Raw genomic sequence first — 15,999 nt, 5'->3', positions numbered from 1 at the left:
AAGCTGCAAACCCCACTGACAGTGAACCAAATATGATAAAATAAACAAAATATCAGTATTATTTCAATATTAATTTTCTAAGAACTGACACAGCTAAATAAAAATACAAGCCTGTCCATGGTCACGTTTGTTGTGTATTCTCTGGAAGGGCAGACATAAGCAACAGAAAAAAAAACGATCAAGCAAAAAAACTGTTTCTCACCGCACAAGCTGTCCTTCACTGCCATTGAGCGCTTTTGCTGTTAGTATACAGTTAGTATATTATATTTTTTAAGGACACACTAGTGGTGCATAATGAGAAAAAAAATCGTCTCTTTTGACTGTCTTGCAGCGATGTGTGATCGACTGGTCGTGACTGAAACAGCAGCGCAGGGAACACAACAGAAGTGTAGCAAGCAGCCGCGTTTCAGAGGTAAGCGGAGAAACTAAACAAAACATTTTACGTGATGCGTTGAAGAAAGAAATGTCAACTTAATGTAAAATATATCCCGACATAAATCTATTGTATATTAGATTGTAAGAGCTACACATACCCAGAAACGTTCACCACGTGTGTTCAGGAACAACCGGTGTACTCGATTCATTGTACAGCGGTTAGTGGGCGGGCGGAGTTTTGAGTTTTGGGTTAATTCAAGGGCCTGAAGCTCTAAACCCCGACCGCGCGGGCATGCCATCGTACCAAAACAAACGCTCCTCTGACTATGTAGACTAGCGTGCTACACCTAGCTAAAAAAGTAATGTCAAACAGTAAGCCTAGGTTAATAATCGGTTATTTAAAAGCGGGATATACAAATATTAGCTACAGAAAACCAGCATACACCTTTAACTTTAGTAATAATAAAGAGCCAACTTTAAAGTACCAACGAAACACTGTCTAAGCTCACTCTGGACCACCAGACACATTATAAATCGTTGCAATGTAATATACTGTATATTTTGACACTTTAATATTGTCATATATCAGGTCAGTCACGAATCTAATATTTCATGCGTATATGCTGTGCAACAAATTTGTCATCGCCTAATTAACATGTGGAAGCTATGAGATATATGTTAAGATATCTGATAGGTGACATATGGTATGTTACACTACACTGATCATTCTGTAATTGCTATATATGCAAGTTATGGCAGATAGAATGTGGATAAGTTTGTGTACTTTTGGTCTGCTGCTGTGTTTGATCTAAACCCCTTTAAGTTAAATCGTAATGCTACAGCATGCTGTAATGTTTTAGTGCTTTTACAACTTTGTGTTTTTAACTTGACAGTGTCCCTGTGCAGAAAAGCCAGGTCCGTATAGAACCCAGTTTGGTGTGGAAGAACTTGACTCTCCTGGTGTTAGATAATAAACATAGTTTTCAAAATATTTTAGAATATGTCCTGTCGCATATTAGGGTCACTATGATGTCAGTTTGAAATGCCTCATACACACACCATAAATTTCTCTTGGAGCTGTTTAGGAATACCACTTTGTTTAATTTCTGTTCCACAAATACTTTGACCAATAAAAGTCTCTCCTGTGTTCTTGTGAAACAGGATTCAACATCGCTATAGGCTGCCGGTCATGGGGTTGACCAAGCAGTACCTGCGCTATGTTGCCAGTGCAGTGTTTGGAGTCATTGGGAACCCAAAAGCCAACATCGCTTATGTGACTCTCCGAGGGGGAGAGAGGGGACGCTACGTTGCTGTGGCTGCATGTGAGCACGTGTTCATTTGGGATGTCCGGAAAGGAGAGAAGGTGAGATTTTGACGTGATTATGACAGCAGTGGAGGTCCTGTCCAGGTCAGTTTGTAAAGACTCTTTCCAGCTCAGATTGTTTCCCGATTTCATCCAGAGTCTGTCTTGTCGTCTAGGTCCTGATCCTGCAGGGGCAGAAACACGAGGTGACCTTTCTCTGCCCCTCACCCGATGGCATCCATATCGCTGTGGGTTACGAGGACGGCGCTGTACGAATCTTTAGCTTGCTCAACGGCGAGAGCAATGTCTCTTTCAATGGCCACAAGTCTGCTGTCAGTGTCATGCGCTACGACAGGCTCGGAGCTCGGCTCGTCACTGGTTCCAAGGTTAGTTAGATTGGTGTGGTAAAAGGTTTACATGTTTTTAAAATTATACATGAGATGGGAGTGTTGAGGAGACAGTCGGCCTTTGAGATCAATGTAATTACACATATGCAATTTCACCTGAGAAGCATAGGTGTTTAAATCAGTAGAAGACAAACAGGATTTCACACGGTAGAGAGACTTGGTTTGCTCTCAGAGAAACAAGCAAATCCTTTTTCTGTGTGTTCAGACTGGATTAAATCTTATTCCAGTCTGGATTCCGGGCTACCCGACTTGTTGCCTATTTGTTAAAGCATGTTATTACTTTTTGCCTTCAGGACACAGACGTGATCGTGTGGGACATCATCAACGAGTGTGGGCTGTACAGGCTGCGAGGCCATAAAGACGTCATCACAGAGGCCTTGTTCCTCAAAGACAAGAACCTCCTGGTCACGAGGTAACGCACCTGTTACCCGATCAAGTTTGGCTGTTTGACAAAGATAAGAATTATTAACTCATTTTAAAATAATGCCTTACAGCTCAAAATGTCTAGAATGTATCTGCAGAGTTTTATGAAGCTCCTTGTTTTTACCTTCTCTGTGTCGAGGTACCTGCTTCTAAGAAATCCAGTAGTGTTTTGTAACAAATCATTTCCTCCTGTTATTAGAGTTTAAAAAGCCTGATACACACACAGTCAGTAGTGAAGACAAGTGGAAATTTAATTATTGGGCAGAAACCAAATGATGAATTACTGAAAGTGGGATAGTGTTTGACCTGACGCTCGTTAACTTTGCAGCTCCTTGGACACTAAAAAATGATTTGATGGCGTGCAGCTTTAAAAAGCAAACAGTATCACGTTATGTGTCTAAAAATAAATAAATAAACAAATAAAACAAGAATCCCCGCTTTTTGGGTCACTTTCAGCAACTGAGAAGTCACCCCATATTAAAGAGCTTCATATTCACAGATGAACATGACAGCTTTGGGATGCTCGCCCAGCAGGGTTTCTGGGCTGTGATTTTTTACACCAGCTGTCTTATTGACCTCAATCCTTTTTTTGGCAAATGAGGACATTTCTACTCAGGCTTTCATATTAATTTTAAATTAATTTGGGATAATGAGATCCCACATGTTATCGCTCAACAAATATAAGCATGATGTTACTTCGTATGTGCAGTGGATAATGTAGTGGCTGTGAGATTAATGTGCTGTGCACCACTATGACTTCACGCTGCCTGGTTTGATTAGTGCTTTTACATTTGAAGCAATAAAATCTTGAATGTAATATAATATTTAATGTGATATTGTTGTGCTTTTTAAGCTGATAACCCTTAAAACCATTGAAAACACCCTCGTAGGCTTAACACTGTTCAAAACAAGAACAAGTAGGGCAGTGTTACTAACACAGTGTGTCTGTCTGTGTCTGCTCTGCTGCTGTACAGCTCCAAGGACAGTTTTGTGAAGTGGTGGGACCTGGACACACAGCACTGCTTCAAGACCATGGTGGGCCATCGCAGTGAGGTGAGCGGCTTCTTACTCTGTAATCATTAACACAAGCAAAGGGATGTCCTGACTGAGGAGGGGTCACTTTAAAGTAGACAGCACAAGAACCAAATTAGCTACATGAGAATTAACAGGATTATTTTAACAATCTAACATCATATTAGCCTGGATTAGTTAATCCACATTTAAAGAAAAGGGTCCAGGATACTAAACACATAACCAATGTTGTCAGATAATTCACAAGCGGGTTTCACTTCTCACACACTTTTATTTCCAGTTCTGCAGTTTTCTAAAGCAGAGCTAATGTAGTTTCAGACTCCTGATAAAATCAAACATGTAATTTGATTGTATTGCAACTTTTGTTGACATTAGGCAAGGAAGACAGACAGACAATTGATTCATTTAACTGAGCGGAGCCTGATAATTGGATCACTGTGACAGCTCTTTGAGAAACAATATTCTCGTTCAATGTTATCTGCAAGACCTTCTGCTCTATCTCTAAGCTGTCAAAAAAATAAGCTAATAAGGGCTTGTTTTTGTTCCATGACATTTTTTTTCATGAGATATTTCCATGCATATTCACTAGTTTAAGTTTGTTATGAGAAAGGAAAAGTATTTTGTGTTGGCAATATGTCTTTAACATCTCTACACAAAACTTTAAACTGACCCCTGGACTGCTGTAGATTTAAAGATATTTCTTTGGTTTTCCAAGCGGCTGCATCAGTCACTGATGACAGTTTACATTTTCTTCAACTTGAATCTATGTTACAAAGCTTATTTTCCTCTATGTATGTGTGTGTGTTTTAGGTGTGGGGCATGGCACTGCTGAACCAGGAGAACAGGCTGTTAACAGGCTCAGCAGACAGTGAACTTCGAGCCTGGGACATCAACTACCTGCAGGAGGTGAGGAAGAACACAGGTGGACACTTTGTTGTAGATACATCCCAGGTTTTCTACTTCCTGTAACTGCTACAGAGAAGAACTGGGAAGTTAGATTGAGTGCTGAAAGCCACCACGGCCAAATAAAGCCCCACCTATGGAAACCTTACCTAAAGAGAAGGAAGAATTTTGATTTAATTGCTTCACAACTAAAAAGCAAATTGACAGTCTATGAGTCAAAATTTGAACGAACAAATGTCTGTTTGTCTGCCTCCTTGCGTCCTCTTCAGGAGAAAGCTGAGGGTGAGCCCAAGGTGAAGAAGGGGAAAACTCTGCTGGATGATGACGATGATGAAGACACTGAGGAGGGGGCGGATGAAAGTCTTGAAGAGGTACAAGAGTAATTATTTGTGTATACTTTAATAAGATGATGCATATGGCTATATCAGTTTTTGGGTGTTTCCTTTACAAGAAATTTACGTCTCAGAGGGATAAAGAATATTTCTCTGGATCATCAACTTTCAAACAACAGCAGTGTAGCTTGTTGTCCTCAAATACATCTTTTCTGCTTGCACTTTGCTTATGTTGCTTTGTCCTCTTTCTCTCTCTCTCTCTATGTCAGCGGATCTTGAGTTGTAAGAAAGCCGGCTCGATCCTGCGAGAGGCCAGAGACCGAGTCGTCTCGCTGACAACAGACACCAAGTCCAGAGTCATTTGCATGCCACGTGAGTTCGAAGCACAGATAAAGCTCACTGCTTTCTTTTTTAGAAACATTTTACTATCTCAGGTAGGAACTCAGATGTCAGATGATTTTTTATTTTTATTTTTTTTTTTTGGAAATGAGGCTGATTGTGACATTTGTTTGTTGCGGTTGAGGCCTACCATCATCCATAGTTTTGGGGGTTTTCTGGCACTGTTTGCTCCAGTAGGCCCTCATCAGTGGCTGGTTGGCTGATTTAGCTGATTCATCGTTGAAGACAGTCTTGTGACTGTTCAGCCCTGTCTACCTATTGTTTGCATTTGTCCAGACAACACCACAGCTGGACACCAGTGCAAATCACAGACAAGCTTTACAGACCCAGCTGCAAATTTCTGTCCCATTATTAAATTGCGACTGTTTATTGTGACTCACAATGGCATGAAATGTGTTTGTTTTGTTTGTCTTTCTTTAATGCGTTTTTGGATTAGAAACACTGTTTACTGACAAGGTATTTCCTCTCATGCAGACACAGGCCGAATAAACGTGCTTGTTCAGCTGCCTGTCAGCTGTAGTTTTTGTTGTGTGTTCAATTAACACGAGGTGAAATGAGTGTGAGGTAGCAGATGATTACTGTCTGTGTATGGTTATGAAGTTGGAATGACAGAGATTACATTGTTGTAACAGATTACCTGCAGGTGGAAAAATCCAAGAGTTCTGTGTCTTTTCAGTGACTTTATGAAACAAACTGCTGATGGAGAAAGTGAGCAGAGCTGACAGATACAGGGAGAGAGAGACAGACAGAGGCAGTGCAAGCTGCTGTGTTTGCAATAAGAGAGCAGAGGTGTTTGCGCGTTTATGAGTGTGGGTAAAAGAAAGGTGTGCAGATTCAAGTGGTGAGTAATAAGGTGGAGAATGAAGTAGAAATTTAAAGATCGGAAATAAGAAGTAACTACCAGAAATAGAAATATACCCTGCTAACACCCCCCACCCCGGTTGGCCACTGCCACAGTACGCTGTCATTCCTTGGGAAACACTGCATATTGATATTTGATATATAGGCAAATAATGCTTTATACATCTCCCCTCTCATTCAGGGCAATGATTCAGTCTTGGAGCTGTTCACTGTGCTGTCAGAGGAGGAAGTGCAGAGGAAAATGACAAAGAAGCTGAAGAAAGCCAAAAAGAAAGCAGCTAAGTAAGTACAGGAAATACAATAATTTCTGTTGAGTTCATTTGTAAGGTTTACATGTTTACTGTTATCACTGCTGCGACTAAAATTGCTACTGATAACAATGTTGGGTGTGTAACTTGTAACTGCTGTACACAACAATCATTATGTCTACTTTTTGTACTACTGCTACTTTGATTGGTGGAACCATCTCTATTACTGTTTCTTCTTACCGCTCTGTCTTTATCTGCTAAGTTTTTGTGCTACTAATACATTGACATTCCTGCTGTCACACTATGTGCCACTACTACTGCTACTTCTAATACTGGTACTTTATCTAACGTTGCACCCACTTCTAAAACTACTGGCACTGCTGCACTGTTAGTGTGTGTATGCAGTTGTTAGCGTGAGTGTAGAGGTCAGCATGCTGAAGCTTGTTGTGTGGCTGCCCCCTGCTGTAGAGCTCAGGAAGATGCAGGCGAGGAGGCAGCAGAGCCGGTGGTGGAGAGGATGCTGAAGGACGAGATCATCAGACTGACCAACGTCAAAGCATCCGCCAAGATCAGGTCAGTGCGGAGCCAAACATAACAGCAGCTTAGAGGTTCGAGAGGTGAACTTGTGACCGACAGGCCACTGGTTTAGACACTCAGAAGCATCATTCATCCAGACTAAACTTACAAACACTGATGTAAAGCATTAACTGCGTATTAACTCCTCACACACATCTTCTCCGTCTCCTCCCAGATGGGCGGACTGCTTGTCTTGTGCAGGCGGTGAGCTGAAGGTGGCGCTGCTGCTGCAGAATAACACCATTGAGACCTACAGCCTGAAGACTTTAGACAAGACCCCAACAGCCAACAAGACGGCTCGTCTCACACTCGGCGGCCACCGCACCGATGTCCGGACGCTGGCCTTCAGCTCGGACAACCTGGCCGTCCTGTCCGCCTCCGGTGACACGGTCAAAGTTTGGAACAGGTGAAGCTGCTTCAGTCCTGGAAATGTCTTTGAAGTCTTATGGTTAGTTGTGTCACACTCATTCAACAGCTGAGTGGTGGTCTAACAGGATGTCCCGCCCCCTGTTACAGGTCAACTCTGCAGGTGATTCGCACCATGGCCTGTGAATATGCCCTTTGCTCCCTCTTTGTGCCTGGAGACAGACAGATCATTCTGGGAACTAAGGTATTTGGACTCACACACACACACCAACTCACTCAGACACCCAGCAACATGTCTTATAAAACCAAACTTAGATTTTCTTTGTAGAAAAGGTTTAAAAATATGTTTATTCATACACATTATATCCACCTTTTTATGACTTTGCTGCTGTTTAGGAGTCAGTTTTGTGTTTCATTCTGAAGTTTCAATTATGAACTTCCAGGAGGTGAGAGGACAGTGTTCCTATCATGGCCAGAGACCTGTTAACAAAATTATTCTGTGTTGTTTTTTCAGAGCGGGAAGCTGCAGATCTTTGAGTTGGCCTCCGGAAGCCTTCTGGAAACAGTGGATGCCCATAATGGAGCACTGTGGTCCCTGTGCCTGGCCCCAGACCAGGTAAACCCGACCACCTGCATCAGCCAAACCTGTCTTTCCCTTTTTATTACTATTTCTTACCATGTAATGCCTATTATGTTAATTAGATTTTTTTTATATCTGGCTCTCCTGTGTTTTTTATGTGTTGTGCACGTGTGTGTCATTCCTCTAGAGGGGGATTATCACAGGAGGTGCAGATAAGACAGTAAAGTTCTGGGAGTTTGAGCTGATAAAGGACGAACAGACTGGCCAAAAGTAAGTCACCACCTCGTTTAATGTTCAGATATCAGTATGGTTTATTTGGGATGATTTCTTTGCATCTCAAATAAAATTCTTAGAACAGAGTTCTTCCCAGATACTGTCTCTTGGAACAAAACCTATGTTATTTTATTAATGGTATCTCTACTACCTGCATCACTGACATGAAAAGTTAGGGAACCTCTGACATTGTCTGGGAGATTCTCAAAAAGTAGTTGGTCTTGATGTTAAATCTAATATTGAATTTTCTGTTGGGAATTGCTTAGTGAAGCTGGGGCTGGGCAATAAAACAATAATGATAGTTATCACAAGATAATTTTCCTCAATATCAATATAATAAATGTTCAATATATCATCAATGAGTATTTGGTTTAATTCATTTGAATCACAAATAAAATCACTCATATTTGTTAAAAAAACATTTTTTTATCGTAATAGTTTTGAATGTTATCCCTCAGATTTGTGAAGTGATCCACTGTTTGGCATCAAGTGTTTGTCCCAATCTGACCATTAAGAAAAGTTGAACCACATAATTAACCATCTGGTTTCTTTTATTTTCTGTCGGGAGCAAAAATCCGCCTTTAAACTTGAAAGAAATTATGATTTGACATTTATCGTGATAGTTATCGATATCGAATAATATGAAATGTTTTTAGCGTGATAACATTTTTGGCCATATCGCTCAGCCCTAAGTGAAGTACAGAAATGCTCAGTAACCTGACTTAAGCTGTCTCTCAGTTCAGATACTTTCATTAGTACGCAAACATGTAGTATCTTGTCTACACTGTACTACATGTGAGGGTTATGTCTCAAGTCAAACTCTGCTGTTGTGCTTCTATTTTATTTTTTTATGGCAGTCAGTTACTGCCAACATTGCGTGCCGCTGCATGCTTATTTGCTTACTTGACTAAAATAAAATTTTATTAAGAATGAATAAAAATTAACATACTTTTACAATCGCGACTGCTGCATCTTCTTCGGCCCCCATTTCTAAAAACATTTTGGTGGTCACTCACCTTCCACATCATAGTCAAGATGGCGATCATTGAGGGTGAGCGGTGTGCAGCGTTCCCTCGACTTTTTGATTGTCAGTGTGAACGCGCTCAAACTTGTAAGTATGGAAGGGCGTGAACTGAGACGGGCTTACACATGTCTCATGTTTAATATTGTGTTCATATTACATTTTATGTGCGTAATATAGGAGGCTGACGGTGAAACACATACGCACTCTACAGTTGGAAGAAGACGTTTTGTGTGTGAAGTTTTCTCCGGACCACAGACTGCTGGCTGTCTCTTTGTTAGACTGCACCGTCAAAGTCTTCTACACGGACACACTTAAGGTACACCCAACATCACACAACATTAGGACGGCCTGTATTCAGTAAACTAATGATGTCATATTCTGTGTACATTGCTTTATTAATAGTTTCATAGATTCAGTTCACATCCTAACTGAACGTTTCTCCCTTTTACTGCTGCAGTTCTTCTTGTCTCTGTATGGACACAAGCTGCCAGTACTTTGTCTGGACATCTCACATGTGAGTACTCCCAAGCGGCTAAAATGTCGTCAGCTATCAGTGAAGCGTTGTGGGATTTTTTTTTTTGTGTATCTTTGACTCTTTATACTCCAACGTATTGTGACGTAAATCACAACAAATTATCTTGATTCAGATGGATCCTCTTGAGTTTCAGCTCATCATGAGCCCATTCCAGCTGGGATGATGATCTCTGGTGTTTATCAGTATGAAAACACCAAGTTTATATTTTATAAACAAACACAAGTTAGGTTTTCACTCAGTGTCAATCACCAAAAATGCATTGTGTGCATCCCTGAGCTCCAACAAACATGCTGAATGCATGTGATTCCTCAAAAGAAACTTGGAAACCAGATTTCTGAAGTATTTTAAATCCAGCATAGTTTACAGCACCTAACAGCCTTCCCTGCCTTTGCTGGCAGCATATCTATGCACGTTACCGCCACCTGTAGACCTGTCGAATAATTTGAAACCATTGGCAGGACTCTGTGTTACATCACATCATGTGTGAGTGTACGTGTAGATGCATCCTTGTGTACGTACATATAAACAAAAACAGGGCCCCACTCATAGAGAAACACGTCAGTAGCGTTACTAAAGGTCAAAAACTCTGCTGGAAACTTTTCAGAAACTCTTATAAGAGTTTATTCAACATTTGGACAGTCATTGTTGATTGATTGTTGATCATAGCTGTCAGTGCCTCAGTTTATGGAATCTGCTTGTACTCAAGTCAAGGTCGTCTTGACCCACAGTCCTCTCTGCCTGACTCTGACCTTGTGTTTCTGTTAACCAGGATAACACACTTATCGCGACGGGCTCCGCTGACAGAAATGTGAAGATCTGGGGTTTGGATTTCGGCGACTGTCACCGCTCCATGTTTGCTCATGACGACAGGTAACGCGCTGCAACACTGACCCAAACCCAAACAGTCATGTGTCCGCTGGAACAAAGACAAGTTTTTTTTTATCACATGTGTGGTGATGGAATCATTTTCTAGGCTGTCGAGTTTCCAGCTCTGACTTCATCTGTTGTGATCAGGGACTCTGATCCATGTCCAGTTAACTCGGACTGCCCTGTGACTTCACACCAGCTGCTCTTTCATCTCACCGCTCATCTGTTTTCTCATGGATCATCTCACTTTTTGTCCTTGGTGTTGTTTTCTGGTTCTCTTTTCACATTTTGCTTTTGCTTCATTTTCAGCCTTTCTGCTTTCACTTAGTGCTCTTTCAACCTCGTCCTTCATTTCAGTCTTCTGATTCTTTTGAGCAGTTTTTTCCTGCTTGTTCTGCCTTATGACTATTTCCTGAGTTTCTTGCTTTCTTTCTTTTGTCTTTTTCTCACTCTTTCCTACTTCATAGCCATTTATTTTTCTATTTCACCTATTCGCTTGGCTCAATTTTGTTTCTCCCACACTCTGTGTTTTCTCTACAGCGTCATGTTCCTCCAGTTTGTCCCCAAGACTCATCTGTTCTTCACAGCAGGGAAGGACAAAAAGATCAAACAGTGGGACGCCGACAAGTTTGAGCTCATCCAGACGCTAGAGGTGACACACTTCCTCATCCACTTGATATTTGCGGTTCAGTGGCTTAGCTCAAGGGTCCACTGACACCTCAAGTGCTGGATTGCAATTTTGACCACACCTCATTTGTCAGATGTAATCCAGACGGAGATACCGAAACTAGATTCAATGCATTAAATGACAAAGCAGAAAAATATTTCATCACTTGTGTTGTTAGGCTGTTACTAGGTGGTTGCTGAATAATTATTTGTATTTGATAGGTCATTAAAAGTAAGGATGTAATGTAATGCCCATTACACAACAGAATTTTGTTATCCTTCAATCATGTTGTTACTTCAACCCTGCATGATGACCCTGCATGTCCGCACCACATTTTACCATGTTCCATCCAATATGTGTTGATAAAGTCAAAATTACAGATGGACTAATGGGCTGACTGACATTCATCCTCATACCTAGAGCCCTGTCCCTGTTGTGACTAAAACTGAGAACCGTTAAGGTATCACTGAGTTGCTAGGGTTTGACTAGTGATTGTTTACCAGTTACTTGGTAGTTGGTCTAGTTGGTAGGTTATGTGTTTTTCTTCCTGCCTCGTAGTGACTTTACACGTCATGAATCTTGCCACTGTTGCTCTGCTGCACTGCATCAAGGACTGAACGCTTCCTGGCTCTTCTCTCCGCCTTACAGGGCCATCATCGGGAGGTTTGGTGTCTGACGATCAGCCCAAATGGTGATCACATTGTGTCGGCATCTCACGACAAATCCCTGCGTCTGTGGGAGAGGACCAGGGAGCCCATCATCCTGGAGGAGGAACGAGAGACGGTGAGGTGGAGGGCAGGGTTGACGGATAATTTGACATCTATTCAGAAACATACACAAACACCAAGTTTTTCTTTGTGTCTCTAAATGACTCTGTTTTTGTTTTGACAGGAGCGAGAAGCAGAGTTTGAGGAAAGCATGGCCAAAGGAGATGTGCCTGTAGTAAGTGCTCCAGCTTTCAACTTTCGATGTTTGACACAGGCATCTGATTTGTTGTTTATTTGTGCCACTTAAAAAAACAGTTTGAATGGAATCACCCGGGCCACTGGGTCACCAACTCTTTAATCAGACTGCCAGTTTACATCAGTTCCACTGTTGCGTTAGATTGATGTTAGTGATGCATTAACTTTTTTTATCTACAGGTGCCTGGAGAAACTGAAGGAGAGGCTGCACCAGCTGGCAAGAAGACTGTCGAGACAGTCAAAGCTGTGAGTTGACTTCACACCTCTTGTAGCATGAACATTGTTCTCATTCATAGAAGCACTTGGAGCACGTTTGGATGCGAATGTTTATATGGTTTAAGGTTGCAGCTCTAGTTGGTGTCTACCATCTACATTAAAATTCTTCTGGGACTGGCTAAATCTTGTTTCAATACAGTTTTATTTTATTTAAATAGCACCAAATCATAACAACTTAAGTTAACTTCAAGTTATCTCAGAGTGCTTTTCATAAAAGAGCAGGTCTAGACCGTACTCCGTGATTATATTTACAGAAACCTAACAGTTCCCACCAAGAGCAGCACTAGGCGACAGAGGCAAGGAAAAACTTCCTTTTAAGAGGCAGAAACCTCGAGCAGAACCATGGCTCAGGGTGGGCGGCCATCTGCCTCGACCGGTTGGGGTGGAAGAGAGAGAGAGAGAGAGAGAGAGGGGAGGGAGGCAGCCTACACAATATTCACACAGAGGTACAGACAGTGAAGGTGATGTTGCTATAGACTAAATGAAAAATGGTACAGATATTTACAGTAGTGTTAATGATAATAATCATAATGTTAATCATTATAATAACAATAATAACAATAGGACTAGTAACAATAATTGTAGCAGAGGATGTCGAGCAGGAACACGGGACAGCAGGTGACTCGCAACCACAGATCCAGACTCCACAGCTCCAGAGCCAGAATCATAGCCAGAAACAGATAGGAGGAGAGAGGAGAGGGAAGAGAAAGCACAAGACTATGGGAAAGGGAAGAAGTCAAGTTAGTAACATGTATTTATGGGATGAGGTTGCATACAGAGGGAGAGAAAGAAGAGAAGAGAGGAGCTCAGTGCATCATGGGAAATCCCCCAGCAGTCTAGGCCTCTAGCAGCATAACTAAGGGATGTGGCATTCATCATTATCTGTGCCGCAAACTCCCACCCATTAGGTACTCTAGCAGGCAAAAACAGGTTATTCCAAAATTCCGTTTCACTTAGATCTTTATAGAATGCAAAATGTATGAATTAGCAAGTATTTATTTTTTTTGTTGACTTTCTCTTGCTGTTGTGTTTTTTTTTTTTCTGTACAGGCAGAGCGGATCATGGAGGCTCTGGAGCTTTACAAAGGGGAGGCCAGGAAGATGGAAGAGCACAAATATGCTTGTGAGAATGCAGGCAAGGAGGTAGAGATATCCAACCATCTTAGGGGAACAGGGTGTGGATCATAAAAATCATCTGTTTTAACAATGCTGGGCAGATACTGAGACTTGTCCAGCAGCAACAACTGCACTGAGAAAAGAGAAAGCATCTGTGGTGATGTTGTAACGTATTAAATTCTGTCGTTTGTTGGATGCAGGATAAAAATATTCTTTCAGTTTCTTGGCAATTGTTTGTGCATTCATATGATGTCAGTATTATGATGAACAGCTAATGTTGTTTTGCAGCTTCCTCCACCGAAACCAAATCCTATTCTTGTGGCCTTTGGAAATGTTTCAGTAAGTAGAACAGTGATAAAGAATTAATGTCTTGCCAACATGGTCTCCTGTATCTCAACATTGATATCAGTAATAACCTGTTTTTAGGTTGTTGTTAGCTGTAGGTATCTAAACCGGTCTTTATTCTTCTTTCAGCCGTCCCGCTACGTTTTAGATGTCATAAAAAAGGTCAGATCGAGGTAAGATGAGAGGCCAGGTTAACCAGACCTACATTTTCACTCTGATTGTACCCATAAAGCTAATCACCATCTGCAGCGCTCCGTGCATATTAACACATTCAGTGTTTTCTTTCCTTTTCCTTTGTTTGTGTTGTGATCACCAGTGAGCTGGAGGTTTCTCTGCTGGTGTTACCTTTCCCTTACGTCCCTGAGCTGCTCATGCTGTTCAACAGCTACATCCAGCAGGGCTTAGAGGTGGAGCTGGTCTGCCGCTGCCTTTTCTTCCTTCTCAAGTAAGAGCTCTTCACCCGTGGGTGCGTGCGTGTACACATCACAGTGGTTTTGTGTTTGGTAGTTAAATTACTTTTACAGATTTGGTTAAGTGTAAAGAGACCTGCTGGTTGGCAGAGGGAGTCTGTTGCCACAACATGCAAATTAAAAAAACAAACTAATAAATGCAAGATAAATTTTACTATGTTTCTTGGAGCTATATTTTTAATGCACATGTCATGTCACCTTAAAGCTATTTTTCCCCCTGCATGACCAGCCAACAGTGGATCTGTGAGGAATGTGTTTAACTGAATGATGTCACTGTACAATTATCTTAATCTCAGAATATACTTCTTTATCCAAATAACTTAAGCAACTAATAGCAATAAAGGATTAAAGGTGGGGAATTAAAGCGGCCTTCTTTACATTAAAAAAAAATAATAAGAAGAAGCAGACCTTGGCAACACAGACAAGACATCTTCAAAGGGTCTACAGGAATTTTTTCATTTCATTTTAGTGCTTCAGAGAAAATAATATTCCGGGTAACTGAGCTGATATTGCTGTCTGTTTCTTTCTAGGATCCACTTTGGTCAGATCTCCAGTAACCAGATGCTGCTGTCTGTCATAGATGAGCTACGAACCAATACGCTCTCAAAAGTGCGCGCTATCAGAGTAAGTAACATCTGGAAAGACTGAGAAATTGTCCACAAAGAAAAGCTATTTGTCTGTTTGTTTGTCGTCTTGACCGACGTAGAGATTCCTGTCTTCATCTCACCTTCTCCTCACCACCTCTTCTTCGTTTGTGTCTCAGGACGTGATGGGCTTTAACAGCGTTGCGCTCCAGTTCCTCCAGCGGGAGATCGAGAGCAAAGAGGACGTAATGTTCTTTGCTGACGCCACAGGCCAACTGAAGGAAAAAAAGAAGAAGAGGAGGAAGAGGGAGCGCGCCATCCTGACCATCGCTTAAAATCAAAATGGACATTTTTGATCGTTTTCTGTATAAACATCCACTCCATGTCTCCTCCCAGCTGTATTCCAGGGGTGGACCAGAGGGTTTAAACTGGTTGTTTTTGTATGTTATGAAATCCTGATAGGCTGTGTTATTCAATGACACGCTTCATCTCCCAAATAAACTGTCTGACTTTTTCTCACAGTACTTCAGGTTTTATAGGGGGCTTTGAAAACAAATAAATCCTGTAAATCTGTATAGACAGCAGTTCCCTCTGCAGCTTTAGGTCTCTATAAAATACATTTCATATATGCTTAACCCTTAACTATATACATTTTATGTTTAAAGCGTTACCAGTACTCCCTCCATGATCACCACACACAGAGGACAGGTAAGATTTAAGCTGGTTTCTGTCCAACAGGCCTAAAGGGAGCGATTCTGGTCCGGAGCCAAACCAGACGAAAGTTAGTTTGGACATGGCAGGGGTTTTGAAACTTGTCAAGACTACCTGGGCTCCAGACCTCCTGGGTGTGACCACACTGTCCCACAGAGCAAGTCTCTAGCTAGTCGCTGAGAAAAAACTCCCCTGATCCCTGTTGGCCTCTCTGCACCCATCCACCATTGAATTCAGGGAGATGTAGCTTGACTTTACAGCTCTTGTAACTTTGCCTGGATTTATAGTCCTAAAGCCTGGTAGATGTGGTAAACATATTTCATAGCGGGGTAGAAAATCTTGGTTCTCAGTTTTGAACTCTGAGC

The 15,999-nt window shown here is 41.6% G+C and overlaps 1 protein-coding gene across 1 annotated transcript; it reads left to right on the top strand.

The window, feature by feature from the left end:
• Positions 1 to 222: 222 nt before the first annotated feature.
• Positions 223 to 15,496, top strand: wdr3 (WD repeat domain 3). Its single transcript, XM_038721204.1, is given in 29 exon segments — positions 223 to 241; positions 332 to 412; positions 1,537 to 1,738; positions 1,855 to 2,064; positions 2,379 to 2,497; positions 3,483 to 3,561; positions 4,351 to 4,446; positions 4,713 to 4,814; positions 5,045 to 5,137; positions 5,139 to 5,147; positions 6,217 to 6,317; positions 6,752 to 6,856; positions 7,035 to 7,265; positions 7,376 to 7,469; positions 7,740 to 7,841; positions 7,993 to 8,075; positions 9,280 to 9,418; positions 9,560 to 9,616; positions 10,407 to 10,507; positions 11,045 to 11,156; positions 11,820 to 11,954; positions 12,063 to 12,113; positions 12,314 to 12,379; positions 13,459 to 13,551; positions 13,813 to 13,863; positions 13,999 to 14,042; positions 14,186 to 14,314; positions 14,870 to 14,963; positions 15,103 to 15,496. Coding segments are annotated over 27 exon segments (2,826 nt in total). The 5' UTR covers positions 223 to 241; positions 332 to 412; positions 1,537 to 1,564; the 3' UTR covers positions 15,259 to 15,496.
• The last annotated feature ends 503 nt before the right edge of the window (positions 15,497 to 15,999 follow it).

The sequence above is a fragment of the Micropterus salmoides genome, unplaced genomic scaffold (assembly GCF_014851395.1).
Source record: "Micropterus salmoides isolate LMB-PRFRI ecotype aquatic unplaced genomic scaffold, ASM1485139v1 Ms_hic_scaffold_15, whole genome shotgun sequence".
Classification (NCBI taxonomy): Eukaryota; Metazoa; Chordata; class Actinopteri; order Centrarchiformes; family Centrarchidae; genus Micropterus; species Micropterus salmoides.
The sequence above is the reverse complement of the archived record's forward strand: the minus strand, read 5'-3'. Positions and strand labels throughout refer to the sequence as shown.